This window comes from Amblyomma maculatum, chromosome 1 (assembly GCF_055883805.1).
Source record: "Amblyomma maculatum isolate TAMU_Amacu chromosome 1, ASM5588380v1, whole genome shotgun sequence".
Lineage (NCBI taxonomy): Eukaryota > Metazoa > Arthropoda > Arachnida > Ixodida > Ixodidae > Amblyomma > Amblyomma maculatum.
Window position 1 is genome coordinate 320,004,509 of NC_139344.1, and position 17,823 is coordinate 320,022,331.

Here is a 17,823-nt window from a genome sequence, read left to right on the forward strand (position 1 = left end):
TAACTATTTTTTTGTGGCGGTTTACCGTCGTAGATCTGTTTTCTTTTTTTTTTCCTGCTAATAAATGCGCATTCTAGACCTCTGCTTTTGCCTTTTCTCTAACCATCTTTTGTTTCCCCTTTACACACGCACACGCAAACATTTTAGTGAAAGATTGTGTCGAATTATTTGTCACGAAGAAAGAATAAAACGTACTTCGTGAACACTTCTCGGTGTTAACGGCAGTTATTACATTGGGAAAACCGGAAGGTATAACTGCCGCATATTTAGCAGAAAAACCAAATATAACCGTAGATCGTTGAGAGTGGCAGAAAAAATATCCAGACTTACACAAATATTTCTAAGACAACGGTAGGTACTTTTTTTAGCTTTTTATTAGTGCAATAATAACAAAGTTCGGAATGTTCAGCCTCTAGCCGAGTTTTGCCCAGTAATAGTTAGTGAAATTTACTTCATGATGCACCACGCAGCAGAGAAGGCGTCGAATCACATGAGAGGCACACAATAAACGCATACACATAAACAAGGACAATGCTGCACTGACAACCAACGTTACTAGATCCTAGTAACGTTGCTGACAACTGGTTGTTGACACAGAATAAGAAACAAAGGATAGAGAATGGACATCTGCTAACGAGGAAGAAGAGCTTTTTGGTGCCCTATATCCATGGCTTCATCCACAACATGGTGAAGATTGGGAAGAAGTACGGCGTTCGTATAATTCCTACGGCTTCCAACAAGGCTAGAAGTATGTGTGCGCGTGTAAATGGGAATTACAATCGATCGAGATGCAGAACAGCGCATCGAACAAGACACTCTGAGTGCATCCAAGGGATTGTTTATCGCATCCCTTTGTCCTGTGGCAAGAATTATATTGGCCAGACCGGAAGATGCATAAATGATAGGACTAGAGGACATGCCTCTACGATATTGGATAGGTCTGGGACTAACCTTGCGATACACTGCAAGGACTGCACTCTTTGTGAAAAAGGAATGTCTTCAACAGAACTTAATAAAGTGGCAGTGTTGAGGAAGAACAAGGACAGATTAACCAGAGAGATTTTGGAAGCTTGGGAGATATCTTTAGCTGGTGAAGACTGCGTTAGCATGCCTTCTGTTCTCCTGTCAATGAAAGAGAAAGATTTTTAGATCATTGGGAGGACCATCAAAGAAGGGGTGTGTGTGTCCTCAGAAGTGGAGAAGGAAGGGGATGTTTGTGTTAGATTTAATCAGTTGTCAGTGCAGCATTGTCCTTGTTTATGTGTATGTGTGTATTGTGTGCCTCTCCTGTGTGTCGTCGCCTACTCTGCTGCGTGGTGCATTATACCGTCTGACCAACTAGCTCAACTTTGAACGGTAGAAAATTTACTTCACCGTTTGAAAATGACTGGTTATTTCGTTTTTTTTTCCCCCAACTTCGAGCATTTTACTGAAAGTTTCAAAGTAGGTCCTCTTTGGTCTGATTTTTTTTGCACAAATTTCATAACCATGCTTCGTTTCCTGGTCTTCGTGACGTCAACCTACTGGTCCTCAGTATACTGATATGGACCTTTTGGGACATTAAATGGTGGATGTTATTTACTCATGAATTCAGAAAAAAAAAAATCGAGCATGCAAGCGAAGGACCTTAGTTACATTAAAAGCGCCTCTTGAAGTAGCCTATTCTTCTCTCCCGGAAGGATGTTTAGGAACCGGCAGGTAGCGGCATCCGTTTGGTGAATGTATCTTAATAAATCGTCTCAAAGAATTATCTCAGTTATCAAAAAAATTGTATTGACAAAATTATATATTTTGTGACACTTTTACACCGCGAACACTGAGGGTTGAGTCAATCCAGATAAAAAAACACAATGCTTGCAATTTAGAGCGGGTAATAGTAACCTGTGTGTAAGAAGAATATTTACTTATTCTCTTATCACATGACGTTTCAAGGACGTGCAGAACTGCCTGCTACAGTTGCCGATATTGTCTAGCCTAGAGACTATTAAGTACCTTTAGCATATACTGTTTACGTGCTGCCGTTTGCGTTACGGAAGTACACAGCAGACGGCACTTTGTAATAGATCAGCGAGGCGTTTTAGTAAAGGGATCACACGGTTATGAAACTCTTTTACCCTCAACCCCACTGTTTCGTAGTAAAGGCAATGGTTATTTTCTGCGACGCCTTAGCAGCGGAGTTAGAGTGCGGGAACCGCACCGACTGTGAGCAACTCCCACCGTATGGGTTGACATTTCACAAGAAGCAATCATTTTTGAAATTATTTTTCGAGGGCTTGTTATTATTACGAGAAAAACAAATTTTAGCATGCTCTTCTGACATTGGCGTAAGGGATCCGCCGTATCACTGCCGCGGACGTTGCGCGGAAGGCACTGCCGGAGCGGTGGTGTTTACGGCGATGGGGACAGTGCTGCCATCGGACGATGGAGGCTGTGGCGCCGAATTTGGATGACTGTGCATGAACTAAATCGAGCTTCACTACAGCCTGTGTTCTGTTTTCAGAAACATATTGTCATACTGAGCACACTTATTGGGAGTCATGTTAGCTAGAGCGAATACAGTGCAGTAGCGTATCGGCAGCTTATCGGCGCTGGCACAGCAGCAGACGGCGTCGCTCTGTGACGTCACCAAACGTCTCAGGATGGCTATCGCTGTCGGTGAAAGGAGCTTCACGGTGTTAACTTCAGCCACTTATTTCGAAATAAATAACGCGTCTAGGGCGCTCAAATTCCGGAAATAGAATAATAAGGCCCAGGATTATCTACCAGACTACAAAGCCGCAGTATATTGGATGATCGTGGCATGACCCCTTTAAATGTGCATAGACAGTCGAGATTTGGAGGCTTTTGCAAGATGCTACGTTGGCTGGCAGAGTGAAACAATCTCTTACCTTTCTTCTTACTTGTTCAGGGGCAAACGTAGCTGGCATAGAGTGTTCTTGTTGGCTGTGCGCTGATTTTTAATAGCTTACAAACATGACCACAGTTTACACGTCAGCCCGAAGATGACCAACTGTTTCAAAGTGAGTGGGCACTGTTGTGCCCGAGCAAGCCTCTCGATCAGGAAACGGGTGACGTGAGCTACTGGCCGTACTCCAAGGACACAACAGCATGTCGTTTTTCGCAAGGTAAATCTTGCAGATATGATTGATTGACCCTAAGAAACATTTCTACGACCCCTTCTTTCTTTCATATTTTTCATGGCCAAAAGTGTGCATAAAATAAATGTAGCGTCACTTCCTCTTTATCGCAGAAGAGACGCAAAAATACAGTAGTCGAAAGTTTCAGGCACGTCTTTAATTTAGGAACTGAGACATACAAACTAAATAGTTGCATATTTCAGGCTTGTTTGTCTGAGCAATTTAGAACTTTTATAAGCTTGAAAAGTGGCATGCATCGTCGATTAATCTAATTTATTCAATAGACTTAAACCTTATTAATAAGTTGTATTAATTGTGCCGACACTTAACAGCTCCAAGAGAGCGAGGGGCAAGTTTCTACGCAGCTAAAAGGCATCTGTAGAAATATTTATATGCATTCATATATGTATATACACACACACACGCGTAAATTTATTCTCTCAAATTCTTAGTTTGATTTCAGGCATTGGTGCTTATTTTTGTTATCTATGTTATTTACAAACATAACGTAAGTTGCCCGACTCACGTACTTTCAGAAACACGTCCACAAAACCCATAGCACTGTACAACAACGCGAAAAAAAAAATAATGTAGCTTACACTATCTTCTACTAAGGCCGCGAGGTATTTTGTATTACACATAAGGAACGAGATGTGCGTGTGCGTGTGCGTGCGCGTGCGTGCGTGTGTGTGTGTGTGTGTGTGTGTGTGTGTGTGTGTGTGTGTGTGTGTGTGTGTGTGTGTGTGTGTGTGTGTGTGTGTGTGTGTGTGTGTGTGTGTGTGTGTGTGTGTGTGTGTGTGTGTGTGTGTGTGTGTGTGTGTGTGTGTGTGTGTGTGTGTGTGTGTGTGTGTGTGTGTGTGTGTGTGTGTGTGTGTGTGTGTGTGTTCGAAACGCATGAACGCGAAACTTTTAAATAGACTTACTGTACACAGAAGTAAAGAATCTCAAGTGTTGAAGGAGCACCATAGGTTTCATATATGCAATATTGTAACTTTGGCATGACAGCATAAATCAACGTGTGAAACTGTGACCGAAACAGGAGGAGTGCCCCGCACAGAGGTAGGCAGAGAATAGAGTGAAAGTGCTACGTACGGCAGCTTTGCTTTTTGCCGATCATAAATTTGGCGAAAGCTCTTCTGCAGGCTTTCACTACAATTGTGCTGGCATTCTTTTGTGGCAAAACTTTCTCTTAGTGCAGATCGCGGTCATTCACTGTATTTTGTCTTTCGCTGCGGTGAGAACACTGTTCTGCATGCTCACCGTTCCACAAGAGTCGTTGTAGGAACCACAGCACAACAACAACAACAAAAAATCAAATCCTCAGATGAACAACGTTCTCACAAAACAGCACAATTGGTCCGCGCAACACAATAGATCACGCATTCTTGCTAAAAAAAATCGAGTTCCACACGTCCCAGAGCTGCCACGCGTAACGCATTGTTGTGCAACTGTGGCGACCATCACTGTTGTCCAAGCGGCTCTTGAATCGCTTCGGCAATTAAGAAGCAGGTGTCAAAGGAAAGAAGAGAAATGTAGCTTCTACCAGTGCCGCCCAACATGGCCAGCGGAAGCACCATGGTCGGAACACTATACGAAGACAGTCACGCGCATAGACGCTTTCGAAGCTTATTCACTGCGTTGAGCTTGACGGTTCAAGTTCGTGCAGTGTAGCGTTCAAACAGTTCGCCTTGGAGGAAGACCTTAGCACCACGACGACTTGGGCATATAATCGAGCTCCATCGCTGACGTGTTCGATAGGGAAGAGATCCCACTGCCGCTGTTTCGATGACTCGCGGGTGCGGAGTCGTCGCCGCTTGTCGTGCAAGGCGTGCAAGGTGCCGTGGACGACGTGGATAGTGACCAACCCTGGCCCGCCGCCTCTCTCCGAGCCCCACCTCTGGCGAAGATCTCCTTCAGGGTCTCGATGGGGTCATACGCTGCCTCCACTGAGTCTGTTTCGGAACAGCTGCTCTTGGGCGACTTGAGGAGCGCCGAGGTGACGGTGGGTGATCGACGCCCACATTCGTTGTTGCCATCCCTGCCGTCGCTCCGAACGTGGTCGTCGGCGTCCAAGAGAGACTCCCTGCTCCTGCTCTGCTCTTTGTTAACATTAGTTCTTGGCACTGCCGGCGGTGATACATTCGGAAACGAGTGGACGTAGGGCGGCGCCTTCAACCGCGAGCGAGTGGCCGCAACAGGGGCGGAGACCCTCAACCTTGCCATCGCTGGCGTCAACGAGGACGACGTGTCGGGGACACCGGCGACACCATCGGAGTACAGTCGCGGCTGGACGTGAGCCGGTGGGAGCGGGAGCGGCACCTCGTAGCCGTCAGCGTCCACTGCCGGCTCGCTGTCACACAGAAGCTGCAGGTACCGCGTCGTGTCGGGCGTCAACGGAGATACGCTATACCGGCCGTGCTGGAGCAGCGGTAACTGCATGGAGACAGACTACCTTCAACACCATAGATTGCGTGTAGAAGAATACTGAAGAAAAAAAAAAGACATGCGCAACCCTCCAGCGAGAATCTTAAGAAAGGAACTAGACGTAAACAAGACGGTGCCTGAGATTCGTGCCGACTTTTCGACATGATGACTTGTCCTAAATTCGGCACCGGCCACAGGCTCAAAGGCACTAACACCGCCCTTGCTCCTGCTAGCATTGGTTACCCTGACTTTTCCAGCCTCGTCTATAATCTACGTTAAAAAGGAGAATCTACATTATTCAGAAATAATGAAAACACAGTACGTGTGGACAACAAGCAAAGACTCTGCCAGTACCGTTTATTCAGAATAAGAAAGAACTTTCAGCTGATTCCACTACAGTGGGTAACCATAAAGCTCACCTGCGTTGTCGCTGGATCACTGGAAATGCTCAAGCAATCTGACTCTTGACCCAGGAGCAGCGAGTTCTGCTCAGGGGTGCTCAGAACTTTGCTGGGACCTGAGAAATAAAGCAACGCGAATGAACATGACATGCTGTTTGATGCGAATGCATGCGCAATGCGTTTCAAGAGGCGCTTGATTGAACATCGTGCGTTGTGTAGTTGAGCCGTCATCATGGCTCCATCTGTAGTCGGAAACGTCCGAGAAACGTCCGAGATATGGAAGAAGGGGACAGGGGGGGTAAAAGCAGCTGAAGAACGACGCATAAGCTGACATATGTGCTACGCTATGGTGTTCCCAGTTTGCTTCGCGCAGAAATAGTGCATGTGTGCTCACCAGAAGGTGTGAATGAAAATGTGACATTTCTTTGGAATCGACCAGACTTGTCGTTGTTGGCCTTACAGCAGATAGCGCATACTCAGAAAAGAATATTCACCCAGAATTGAGTGAGGGGAGGAGGAAGATAGCTTTCCCGATTGATGGCTAACCATCCTCTTTCTAGGACCTGTCGCGTCCATCTGCGCTTCAATTCATGTAGTAGCAAAGCAGTAGCTAAAAATCTCTGAGCATTGCTGCAGTTTGCTTCTCAGGATATATTCCTCAAATTTAGTTGGTTATTCCTACATTCCTATAATAAGAGAAAGCTCAACCTGCGGTTATGGAGCCAATGCAACGGGGAATATAGCTTTCCTTACAATATTACTACAAGTTGTTCGGGCATGTCTGAGTCACGGTTTCCGTTTCAGTTCTGTCCTAACGTTGAACTAATATTTTTCTAAAAGCCAAATAAGCTGTTGTGTGCTTCTTCAGTAACTGAATGCCCATGTCAAAGTAAATTTGCGCCCACTCAATAGCCCACATGGGTTGCCGCTTTCAGTGCGCTGGCGGCGTCGAGACGCGGCATGCGCGACCTGCCTACGATTGGCACTATTGTTGACAGGCAGCGCAGCCATTGGTGTGCGCACGGTGTCTTGTTATATTCATGCTGCTTTGGCTAGTATTAAATCAGACTCTAGATCAATAATAACGTTATTAATTCTGTAACTGCATAATATTTCAGAAGAAGATTCGAGAAATTTACGGAGGGGCCGTAGTCTGCTGCAGAATCAGCTAATGCGTTTCGCACCTTTCGCTGTATATCCACAGAAAGTTGCCCCCGAGTGGGTAAGTCAATAGGTGCATTTACTAAAAGCTGATACGTTTAAATACCGAAAGGAACAATCAACAGAACTCAAAACCAACAAATTTAATTTGTCTTAAATGCCTATCATTTTCGTTGGAAACAACGGCTTTTTTATGGACAATCGACAAAACTAACCTGTAACCGCGAAAAATTTAAGCCCTCAAGTTAGCACAAATGAGCGTTTAAGAGTTCGTTCCGTATATCTATGAAGCTCTGGATAGGATCTTGTTCTCCAAAAAAGCAGCAATTAGTTCATATAATCCACACTAGCTATGCTTACATAGATCTCGAAATGTATAGCAATATAGTTATTGTTGCCCATTCTTGTGGCTTTCATGGTTGAGGAGACGGCTCTGTTATTGAGGATGTTTCGGTTTGGTTTGGTTTGTGGGGGTTAACGTCCCAAAGCGACTCAGGCTATGAGAGAGGCCGTAGTGGAGGACTCCGGAAATTTCGACCACCTGGGGTTTTTTAACGTGCACTGACATCGCACAGCACACGGGCGCCTTGCTTTTCGCCTCCATCGAAAAACGGCCGCCGAGGCTGGGATTCGATCCCGCGTCCTTGGGAACAGTAGCCGAGCGCCGTAACCACTGCACCACCCCGGCGAGGTGATTCCGTCGGTGACAGTACTAGCAGGTACAAGCCTTGAATATAATTCCGCAACTGTTCATATGATCAAAATTGGGGAACACACACCCGCAATGCGATGCTTGTAAAAGGCACTACTTTATTACCTCCACCACCTAAATCCACCACCTAAAGCCAGCTGAAGCAATTGAGCGTTTGCGAAAAGAAAGATAAAACACCAAAGGATCAGTAATAAGCACATCACCATCAGTCACAATATGCATGCCATATTTTGTAACAGTCATGCACGCATGCGTTTCTTCGGGATTATTTTTGTCCTGTCACACTCCTGACAATAAAATAAATAAATAAATAAACAAATATATATATATATATATATATATATATATATATATATATATATATATATATATATATATATATATATATATCAGCTGTGACCGTGCATAGGACGTGCGCGTAAATTAGTAAGACTTGCTATTTGGTCTCTGTGCACATTATATATACCAAATAGCAGGTCTTATTAATTTACGCCCCCGTACTATGCACGGTCACAGCTGAAATAGCTTACACATCAACCATTTCATGCAGCAGCGTTTATTCTTATGTCTATGCGCGTCCGTCCTTGAAACAAAAAAAAATAAAAAAAAAACTGACCAGCAATAACGGCTTTTGCCAATAGGCACTAAGAAAGACTCAGTGGCCAAGTGAAGCTTTTGAATGCAGCACATATTTACATTGAAGAATTTTTACACCTTTATATTCATAACCTCGGTATATCTACACTCTTAATGAACGTTTAGGGGCCTACGTAAACATTTACACTTAAATCATCCCCCGGACACATAGACAGCCAGAACGGGTGCGAAAGGGAGAAGACATGCACAGAGACAGTATAGTGCAGTGGTGCAGTGTGCAAAGAAGCAGCAGCCGCATTGGCATCGGCATCTTGCCGGGGTGTGGGAATCGCATGCGCGTGGTGTGCGTGCCGTGAGTGCAGCACAGTGCAGTGCGGGGATTGAAGCGAAGCGGCGAACTACCTGGTTGCGGTGACCTGACCGGTGGTGGGTAACGCTCGCCCTGGTAACCCAAATTGTCAATGCCACCTACAAAGGTGGCAGAAGACACACACACGAACATGTTTACTAAGGAGAAAGAAGCTCATGAAAAAACAAAAGACAAGTAATGATCGCGAAGGCAAAAAAAAAAATATCTAGAAATCCTCCAGTTGAATCGCATCTACATGGGTACGTAGTTTCGTTGTCTAAATACGAAAGCAGAGAGCTACGCGTATTGAACTCCAGATACCAACGCAAAGTCATAAAGAACAGATTACCAGTACTAGAGCTACATATCGCTCTTAATTTTATTCCCCGAAGGTTCAATTTATTGATGAAACTTAGGCGGAACTTTTCGAAAAGTTTCTGTTATAACTGAAACCTATGTAGAATCATATTAGGAGTACCATTGCATTATTGACCTTTCGTAACCAAATATTGTAAAGACCGGATAGCAGTTGCAGATATAAGAGAAGTAATTAATAATTAATACTGAATACATGTTTAGGATGTCATATTGGGCATTGACTAGTAGACATGTTAAGAAAACTCGATGCTCACGTTGCTTTTTGTCGTTACTCGTCAAGCGCGCAAATGCTTTCCGTACAGCGGACAATCATTCAGTCGCTTCAGACACATAAAATATCTTCTCCTAGTCAACGTTGCAATGTATATAGTTCCAGACCGAGTAGCTGAGCAACGGTAAAAGCCTAGAATTTCTGTCCGCCTTTTCTTTTCTCGAAAGCATAGACGCAGCATAGTCAGTTCTAGTTCGATTTTTCGTTTTTTTTTTTCCGCCAGCTTGTAAGTACAGGTTGGGGCCGTTGAGAATGATCAAAGAAATATAAGACGCAGAAAGAACGAGAGTTATACAAGGACATCGAAGAAACCAGAGCTTATGCAGTTAACTGTGGTTCACTGTTTTTGTATATTTTGTATTGATTGCCTTTTTTTTTTTTCTCAAATCAAGTCAACTAGTCCGACAGCAAGTGCTCGAAACTCGTTCCTTAGGTGCCTGTGTCGAGAGACGACAAAGTGCAAGGCCAGCCTTTTGAAAAAACAATTGGAGAATTTCACGGACCACTCAGTCACGTGGTGTCTTAAACAAAGCTAGGAGGAATTGAGGCCGTTTGTAGTTACTGGAAAGGCACGTGAACACAGCCAGCCAACCACTTTAATCATTTCAATGCAACTACGTAGAACATCATGCTGGTCACCACAGCGCAGTTCATTCTCTGTGAAAAAAAAAAAAAAAAAAACCGTGATGCAGGCATTGTCTGGAGTGAGTGAAAACTAAGCGTACGGAGATGGGTAGCGGGAAACCACGCGATCCAATTCACGCTTAATTGCGCTATTCGTGCCGAACCGGTCCACGGACAGGCGAACCTTACATGCTGTTTGAAAGTGAATGTTTTAAAAGCTTAAAACATATTAAAGTAGCTGTAAGGTACCAATAACGGGGCTATTGGCTATTATACTTTGCCGAGTTAGAGTACCTCATATGGTATGTATTTCACTTGGTAGTTGGTAATTACATTAAAATGACGTTGAGGGCTAACTGTTGCCGAGCTTTATCAATAGGCTATGGCTTTGTAACGACAGAGACGGTACCCTCACCGAAAGCAGAGCTTTTATAAGTTAGCCAAGACCAGGAAATAAAATGCCGGTGTCGCTATCCCCAGACGATTTCGCAAATAGAGTGCGGAAGTCGACACCAAATGTTTTAGCGCGGACCATGGAGGCTACGCTAAGCGGCCTGGCGGCAAACAGCTCTGACGCAAGAAATCCGGACTGATTTTTCTCAGCCATAACAGCATTTTGTTTAAATGTTAGCATGCCTAGAAATAGCCAGACAATAAAGTTTTGCTCATAATTATAATCAGATAAGAGTTCTGCCCAGCCTGCTTTTAAAGCAACGGGCGCCTCACGTATCGCAGTACGTTGCATCACGTGAGTGGCACCGAACAATGACAATGGTGAGATCATGCCTTTCCACTCCCGTCGCGTACCAGTGCAAGCGCCCGAAAACTGCACGTAAATAGGCGGACTTTTCTTCACAGCATATCTTGAATCTTTTTGCATTCTGGTAACTTACACGGCAGTGCGCCAAATCGAGGACTATTTGCCGAGGGTGCCTATTTTATCAGAAATAGCGTTGAGTGACTGTGCAACACGAGTTGAAAGCAAAGAAAGTCGTTTATCGCTCTGGACGTGAAGACAACGTCAAGCTTCCTATTTGTGTGTCTGCTACAGAGCAAGATCGTTACACCTGAGGCTTTCGTGGTGCTTGGAGCTCAACCAACAATTATGTCATTCGTGAGCTTAATGCCTTTTTTTTCTAGCAAGCAACCAAACGCAAAAATATGAAAAAAAAAAAAAAAACGTCTCCAAGGCAGTGCGACCAGTGATCAATAAACACGATTGCTTAATAATAAAGGTGCGTTATTTATTACTGGCATAAATGCAGTGACTAACGCTTACCTGTAAAGGGCTGTCCTAGGTAGTTATGGTTATGAACAGCCGAACCGATGCTTGCAAGAGCCTGGTATTTTTCTCGTAGAAACTCTAAGGTCTCCAAGCAAAACGCGAAGTCGGGTCTGCCTTCCGGGTTATAAGACCAGCATCTAAGCATAAGGTCATGGCTGAAAAAAACAAAAACAAATATTTGCATAGTGTTAATTGACGGACAGTTTATGTATCTTAATTTGGGTTCATATCTAGCGCTTAGTGTCACCGATGCGCGGTACATTCAAAAGGCTTACAGGTCATCGGGGCAGTTATCAGGGTTGTCGAGACGTCCACCTTCTCGAACGTAGTGAAGGACTTCGAGGTTATTTCTAGCAGGGTAAGGCTGCTGACCCATGGTCATTACCTCCCACAGAAGGACTCCGAATGCCCTACAAGAAAAAAAAATCATAATCATCATCACGTGCCAAGAAATAATACATTCATGTAAAATGTGTATATACGAGCATTAACTGCTGCTTTATTAATGCGGTATGTGGCAAGGTCGTTTGTACAGAACGTGTCCGCAGTCATTGTGTTATTCTCATAAGAGTTAGCATAAAACGAATGGTCGTGATCGATAGAGTTGATATGAGGATGCTGCAGAAAAAAAAATTATGACCTTAGGATGACAAGTTCATTTATTAGAGATAAAAATGTGAAAGTAAATTTATAAGACGTCGAGATTAGTTATACGACTAATGTCAACGTCCAGTAGAGCAGATGCTACGACATGCCAACCGGAAGTGGATGTGGTCCTAATAGTTGGTTGTCAGCAGTGGAAGTCGACAAACGTAATTCTAATCTCAAAGCCGGGCAAACCCCCGAAACTAGATAATCTAAGACCTATTTCTCTAACCTCATGCATGAGGAATTGATGGTGCATGTAGTCCAGACACGACTGACGCGCTTTATGGAGAAACACGACCTGTGGCCGCACGAGATGTTCGGCTTCCGACTGGGTTTGTGCACGCAGGACGTGATGCTCCGACTCAAATACGACGTAATCGACTCGCGTTCAAGAGACCCCAAAGTGATTCTCGGCCTGGACTTGACAAAGGCTTTTGATAATATTAAACACGAAGCGATCCTCCGCGGTCTTCAAGAAATCGGAGTAGGTGCACGAACATACGAGTACATCAAGGGCTTGTTGTCAAACAGAACTGCCTGTATGAAGTTTCAAGGCATTTAGTCCCCCACAGTGAAGTTAGGGAGCAGGGGGACGCCGCAGGGCTCGGTTCTCTCCCCGTTCCTTTTCAACGTGGCGATGAGGGATCTTCCAGAACCTCCGAGGAGCATAAAGGGGCTAAATTTCAGTATTTATGCGGATGACATCAATCTCTGGATTAACCAGGGTAGTGATGCGAGCATTGAGGAGCGGCTGCAGGTGGCGGCGGACACTGTCGTAGACTACGCTGCCAGTAGAGGTCTATCATGCTCGGCGCAAAAGCCGGAATTATTCATTTATAACCCAAAGTCACTCCAAAGCAAGCGCAGCTGGGAATTTGACATTAAAGTAGAAAGCAAACCAGTTCTAAAGGTAGATCAAATCAGAATATTAGGACTATTCATTTAGGAGAATGGATATAATGACGGGGCAATCAAAAAGCTAGAGTGATTGGCCACGCAAGCAATTGGCATATTTAGAAGGATCGCGTTGAAAGGACGAGGCCTGAAGGAAATAAGCTTGCTTAAACTAACCCAAGCTTACGTAATAAGTAGCGTGAGCTATGCCACGCCGTTCTTAAATATCAGGTCGGAGGAGAAGAAAAGATTAGACTCTCTCATTCGACGGTACATAAAGAAGGCCCTGGGCTTACCAATTACCACATCCACACAGAAGCTCCTTTCTATGGGAGTGCACAATAGCTGGGACGAAATAGCGGAGGCTGCCAGAGTTTCGCAGCTGGAAAGATCAAGTCGAACGACCACACCACAGGCAGAACTATACTCGAAATGGTAGGCCTGCAGACAAATAGGGGATTACGAGAAAAATCAAGCATCCCACAGGACTGCCGCGAAAATCCAATCACCCCCCCCCCCCCCTCCCCCGCCTTCCTGCCCGCCCTCCCTTGTAACATGCGTCCTATAGGGAGCTTGCATGCACGAAAAGCTGAGAGCGCCATTTTCCTGTACAGTGCAGCAGTCGACCGTGGAGCGGGCCGCGCAAATAACGCCAAAGCGATAGTTTACTGTGTGGTCGTGGGCTGTAATAGCCAAACGCAGACTAAAGTGCAAAAGGTGAAGTCCGGACAAGATGGGTTTTTCAAAATACCAAAGGTACGCTTGCACGAATGCGACAACAAGACCAGCGATTTAAACGTCGCAGACGAGAGTGGGTGCACCTCGAATGTTGTACATTGAGGCACGGATTGCTGCAGGAACTCAACATTCTAGCTTCACGTGTTCATTTTGCAGGTCGGCCGTCTAAACTTTTCGATGACTGCAATCCTGACACGAAATGACGTGCACACACTTGGTATTTGTCCGGACGTCTGTGAATGCCATCTGTTGACGCGTGCAGGCCATTCTCGTCTGCAACGTTGCGATCGCTCCTGATCTTGTCGCATTTGTGCACTCTTACCTTTGATATATTGAAAACCCGCCAGTCGTTTTGTCCGGACTTTACCTTTCGCGCTTTAGTATGCTTTGGCGAAGCCCACGACCGCACAGTAGACCATCGCTTTGACACTTTGCGCGGCCCGCTCCACGGTCGACTGCTGCACTGTACAGGAAAATGGCGCTCTCATCGTTTCGTGCAAGCGTCCTATATTCAACACAGAGAAGAGAGCAGAAGCACTAATCAGACGCTTCGATTCGATGGAACAGCAAGTTGGTTGCGTACGTTGACGCGGCAAGTGGCGAAACGGGGGCGGCGGTCGCCTCTGTGGTCGACGGCCGAGGTGCCCCGGTATCAGCCGCCACCATTAGAAGCCGCAACACGGAAACGGCTGAAGAAGTTGAAATAGCGCTCGCTTGCGCCGGAACGCAAGCCAATGTCATAATAAGCGATAGCAAAACGGTCATTTGGAATTTTGGAAAGGGTAGGGCCTCGCCGGCAGCGGCAGGGATTCTGGCCAGTAGGCAACTAAACAGAAAAATTCGCCTAATTTGAACCCGTGCACACGCGTCCGTTCCTGCCAACGAAGCGGCCCACGAGTTAACCCGAGCTCTCCACTTCGGGTAACTGTGGAGTCGCCCGACTGCCGAAACATGGACGAGCGTCTGCAAAATTATACGGAGATTCTTGAAAATTACAGGTTAAGCAGGAGACTGGTGCAACCACCGGATAAACGTCTAAACAATAGGGAGGCAGTCGCATGGCGGCGCCTGCAAGCTGGGAAGTTTGTAAACCCGGTCTGGGCATATTATGTCCAGATGCACGATAGAGAAAACGATAAATGCAAGCACTGTGTGGAGAGAGGAACCCTCGACCATATAATCTGGGAATGTGCTAGCTCCCAGGGGCTAAAGCAAATATAAATTGTAGAGAGGCCTTGGAAGCCCTGCTGCGGAGTGAGGTCCCTGCCCCACAGCAACCAACCATCCGCCTGACGGAAGAAGCCGCGAAGAACCAAGACCTTTTTTCCTGCTTCTGATCGCGGAGCTCTCGGCTCCCGTCCCTTAGGCCTGCATGCCGGGAGCGGGGATTGGGGGCCTCTTTATTTGGTGGAAGAATGAAGTTGTTATCATCATCATCATCATCGGGAAAGGAAAGGCGCAGTGTCTGTCAAACTTTATGTGGACTCCTGAACCGCTCCGTAAGGGAAGGAAGGAAGGTTGGAGTGAAAGAGGAAACAGGAAAGGGATGCCGTAGTGGAAGGTTGCGGAGTAATTTAGAACACCTGGGGATCTTAACGTGCACTGACATCGCACAGCATACGAACGCCTCTTCGCTTCGCCTCCATCGAAACGCAGCCGCCGGCGGTCGGGGCAAGGAAAGATTTCCATTCTGCGGCACCAGCCCTGACCTTGCTAGCTAAAGCTATACAAGGGGCGCAACTGCGCTTCTCGTCTACCAGAGTCTTGGAAGAAGACACTGACCGCCTACCAGCAAAGAGAAAAGGACGTTGCCTTTCCGAAAAGCTCCCAACTTGGAGGTGCTTGTTCCCAATGATTGTGAGCGAGGTTTTTGTGTTCGAAGCCGAAACACCATCATTTTAACTCCAATATTTTTTTTTTTGGTGCTTTCCTCCTACATTAGCGCTCCCGTCATACCTTCGATTTATCTACCAATGCCTCAGCAATAAGAGAGGAGAAACGAAAAGAAGGAACCATAGAAGAGTTCGCGTCAATTAGATATACATGTCTGCGCGGACGTCGCAGTCATGCCACATTTTGCCAACACTTAATTTGCATGAAAAAAAACCCACGATGCGCTCCTTTACAAGATGCGCGAGAAGTGTATAGGACCAATTTCTAAAGCCACAATAGCATAATTCAGCGTCGAGAGCAAGCATTTGCGGACAGGTAGCTGTGTGCATATATGTATCCGAGACTGACCAGACATCCGAATGGTTGGTGAAGACGCCGTCGACGAGCGACTCCGGTGGCATCCAGCGCACGGGCAGCAGGCCCTCGCCCTCCTTGCGGTAGTAGTCGTGCTTGTAGATGTCTCTCGCCAGGCCGAAGTCACCGATCTTGACAACGCGTTCGGTTGGGTCGGTGCTCGACACGAGGCAGTTCCTCGCAGCGAGATCCCTGCGGCCGAGTGAGGTGAGATTTTAATACGCAAGTATTCCTTGTTGTTGTTGTTGTTGTTGTTATGAACTTTATTTTTCCACCGATGTAGGAGGCCCCCTACTCCCCGCCCCCGGCACGCAGGCCTATGGGACGGAGGCCGGGGCCTCCGCGACTAAAGACAGGCGAAGTGACAGTGTTTCTTCGCGGCTTCAGCCGCCAGGCGGATAGCTTGCTGCTGGTTGGCGGGGGACTCGCTCCGCAGTAGCAGTTCCCAGGCTTCTCTACTGTTTATGTTTTCCTTGGCGCCAGGGGAATCAAGGCATTGCCAGATTATGTGATCCAGAGTACCCCTTTCTCCGCAGGTTTCGCATTTATCGTCCGCCTTTTCCTCCACTTGCGTGTCTCATCGAACAAACCGTATCACAACGAGCTGTGGACAGGATGCATGGAAAGAGCGTGTCCGCTTCATGCTGTCAGAAAAAAATCGTGTCCACACCAGGACACGAACCACCATCCTCTCGTGTCCTAGCCGAGTGCACTACTCTATGGCTTTTTTTTTTGTCTTTATTGTCTTTATTTTACAACCACTACCGGCTGGCCGATTTTGCAGAAATTAGCCAGACATGTTCCCAGGAAGTCGGAGTAGAGTACTTGAATGTTTCATGTACTCTATTCTGACTTCCTGAAAGCATGTCCATAATTCCTTTTTGTATAGCGTAAGGACCCTGGCCGGCGTTGAGGGAAAGGATAAATAAAAAACCTAGGACAGATAATAAAAGCAAAGCAATACGTAAGTAAAATTAAATAAATGAAGACAAAAACAAAAATAATATAACAAAATAGTAAAAGCGCGAAGACTAAAATAAAATAAAAATACAAAAACAGTACACTAAGCAAAAGAAAAGAAAAATTAACACTGATTAAAAAGCAAAGTCAGGAAAAAGCAAACTTGTACACGTCGGAAAAGCAACGAAACGCATAAAGAGCTCATAATAGAACTTGGCCCGGAATTCTCAATGCTTTGGCATTTTCGCACGTAAATGGATTTAAGTGCACCCTGTAATATTGTTACGTGAAGACTCAGTCTATTTACAGTGCGTTTACAAAACGGCTGCAACTGGTATAGCAGGGAGCAGCACCACGGAAACAGTGCACTTTGTCGTCATCTATCTGCCTTTCCCCTCCGCGGGGCAAGGAAACACTTTGTCCGCGCCTTTTCGTAACAATATTTTGATCAGGGGTTGGAAGGCCAAAACAGGTTTTGGAACAGCTCATGGAGCAGGAATGCATGCGTTCTGGGGCAGCTATAGAGCATAAATGTGATCATTTTGGAGCAGCAATATCAGCATATTGGAGCAACTTGAGAGCAGGCGGTCAAATGTTCATTAAAGTTGTAGAGGCCTCCGTTACGCTATTGGCAATGCAACGCAGCATGATGCCCATTTACAGTAACTGCACGGACTGTGCGCGCAGTTTTAGAGTACTAGGAGAAGTAGAAGGACGCAGTTGTGACTGTAGGAAGAAGGAAAAGAAATGCAAGGACCTGTCAAAGAAAGAAAGAAAGAAAGAAAGAAAGAAAGAAAGAAAGAAAGAAAGAAAGAAAGAAAAAAAGAAAGAAAGAAAGAAAGAAAGAAAGAAAGAAAGAAAGAAAGAAAGAAATAGAGAAGAAAGAAAAAGAAGAGGAAGAGAAAGATGCGCGCAGCAACAGCCGTCGTCCGCGACCGAAGCGGTAGCGGGTGCAATGACGGCCTACAACAAATAAATAAAAAAACTGATTAATTTA

General features: G+C 45.7%; 1 protein-coding gene across 1 annotated transcript in view; it reads right to left on the reverse strand.

The window, feature by feature from the left end:
* Positions 1-3,983: 3,983 nt before the first annotated feature.
* Positions 3,984-17,823, reverse strand: part of sev (receptor protein-tyrosine kinase sevenless) — a 163,105-nt gene continuing 149,265 nt past the window's right edge. The window contains exons 40-45 of the mRNA XM_084577895.1: positions 15,861-16,058; positions 11,615-11,749; positions 11,334-11,494; positions 8,835-8,900; positions 5,981-6,078; positions 3,984-5,570 (exon numbers count right to left, since the gene is read on the reverse strand). Coding sequence (XP_084434021.1) covers positions 4,839-5,570; positions 5,981-6,078; positions 8,835-8,900; positions 11,334-11,494; positions 11,615-11,749; positions 15,861-16,058 — 1,390 coding nt within the window. The 3' untranslated portion in view covers positions 3,984-4,838. The remainder of the gene's footprint in view (positions 5,571-5,980; positions 6,079-8,834; positions 8,901-11,333; positions 11,495-11,614; positions 11,750-15,860; positions 16,059-17,823) is intronic.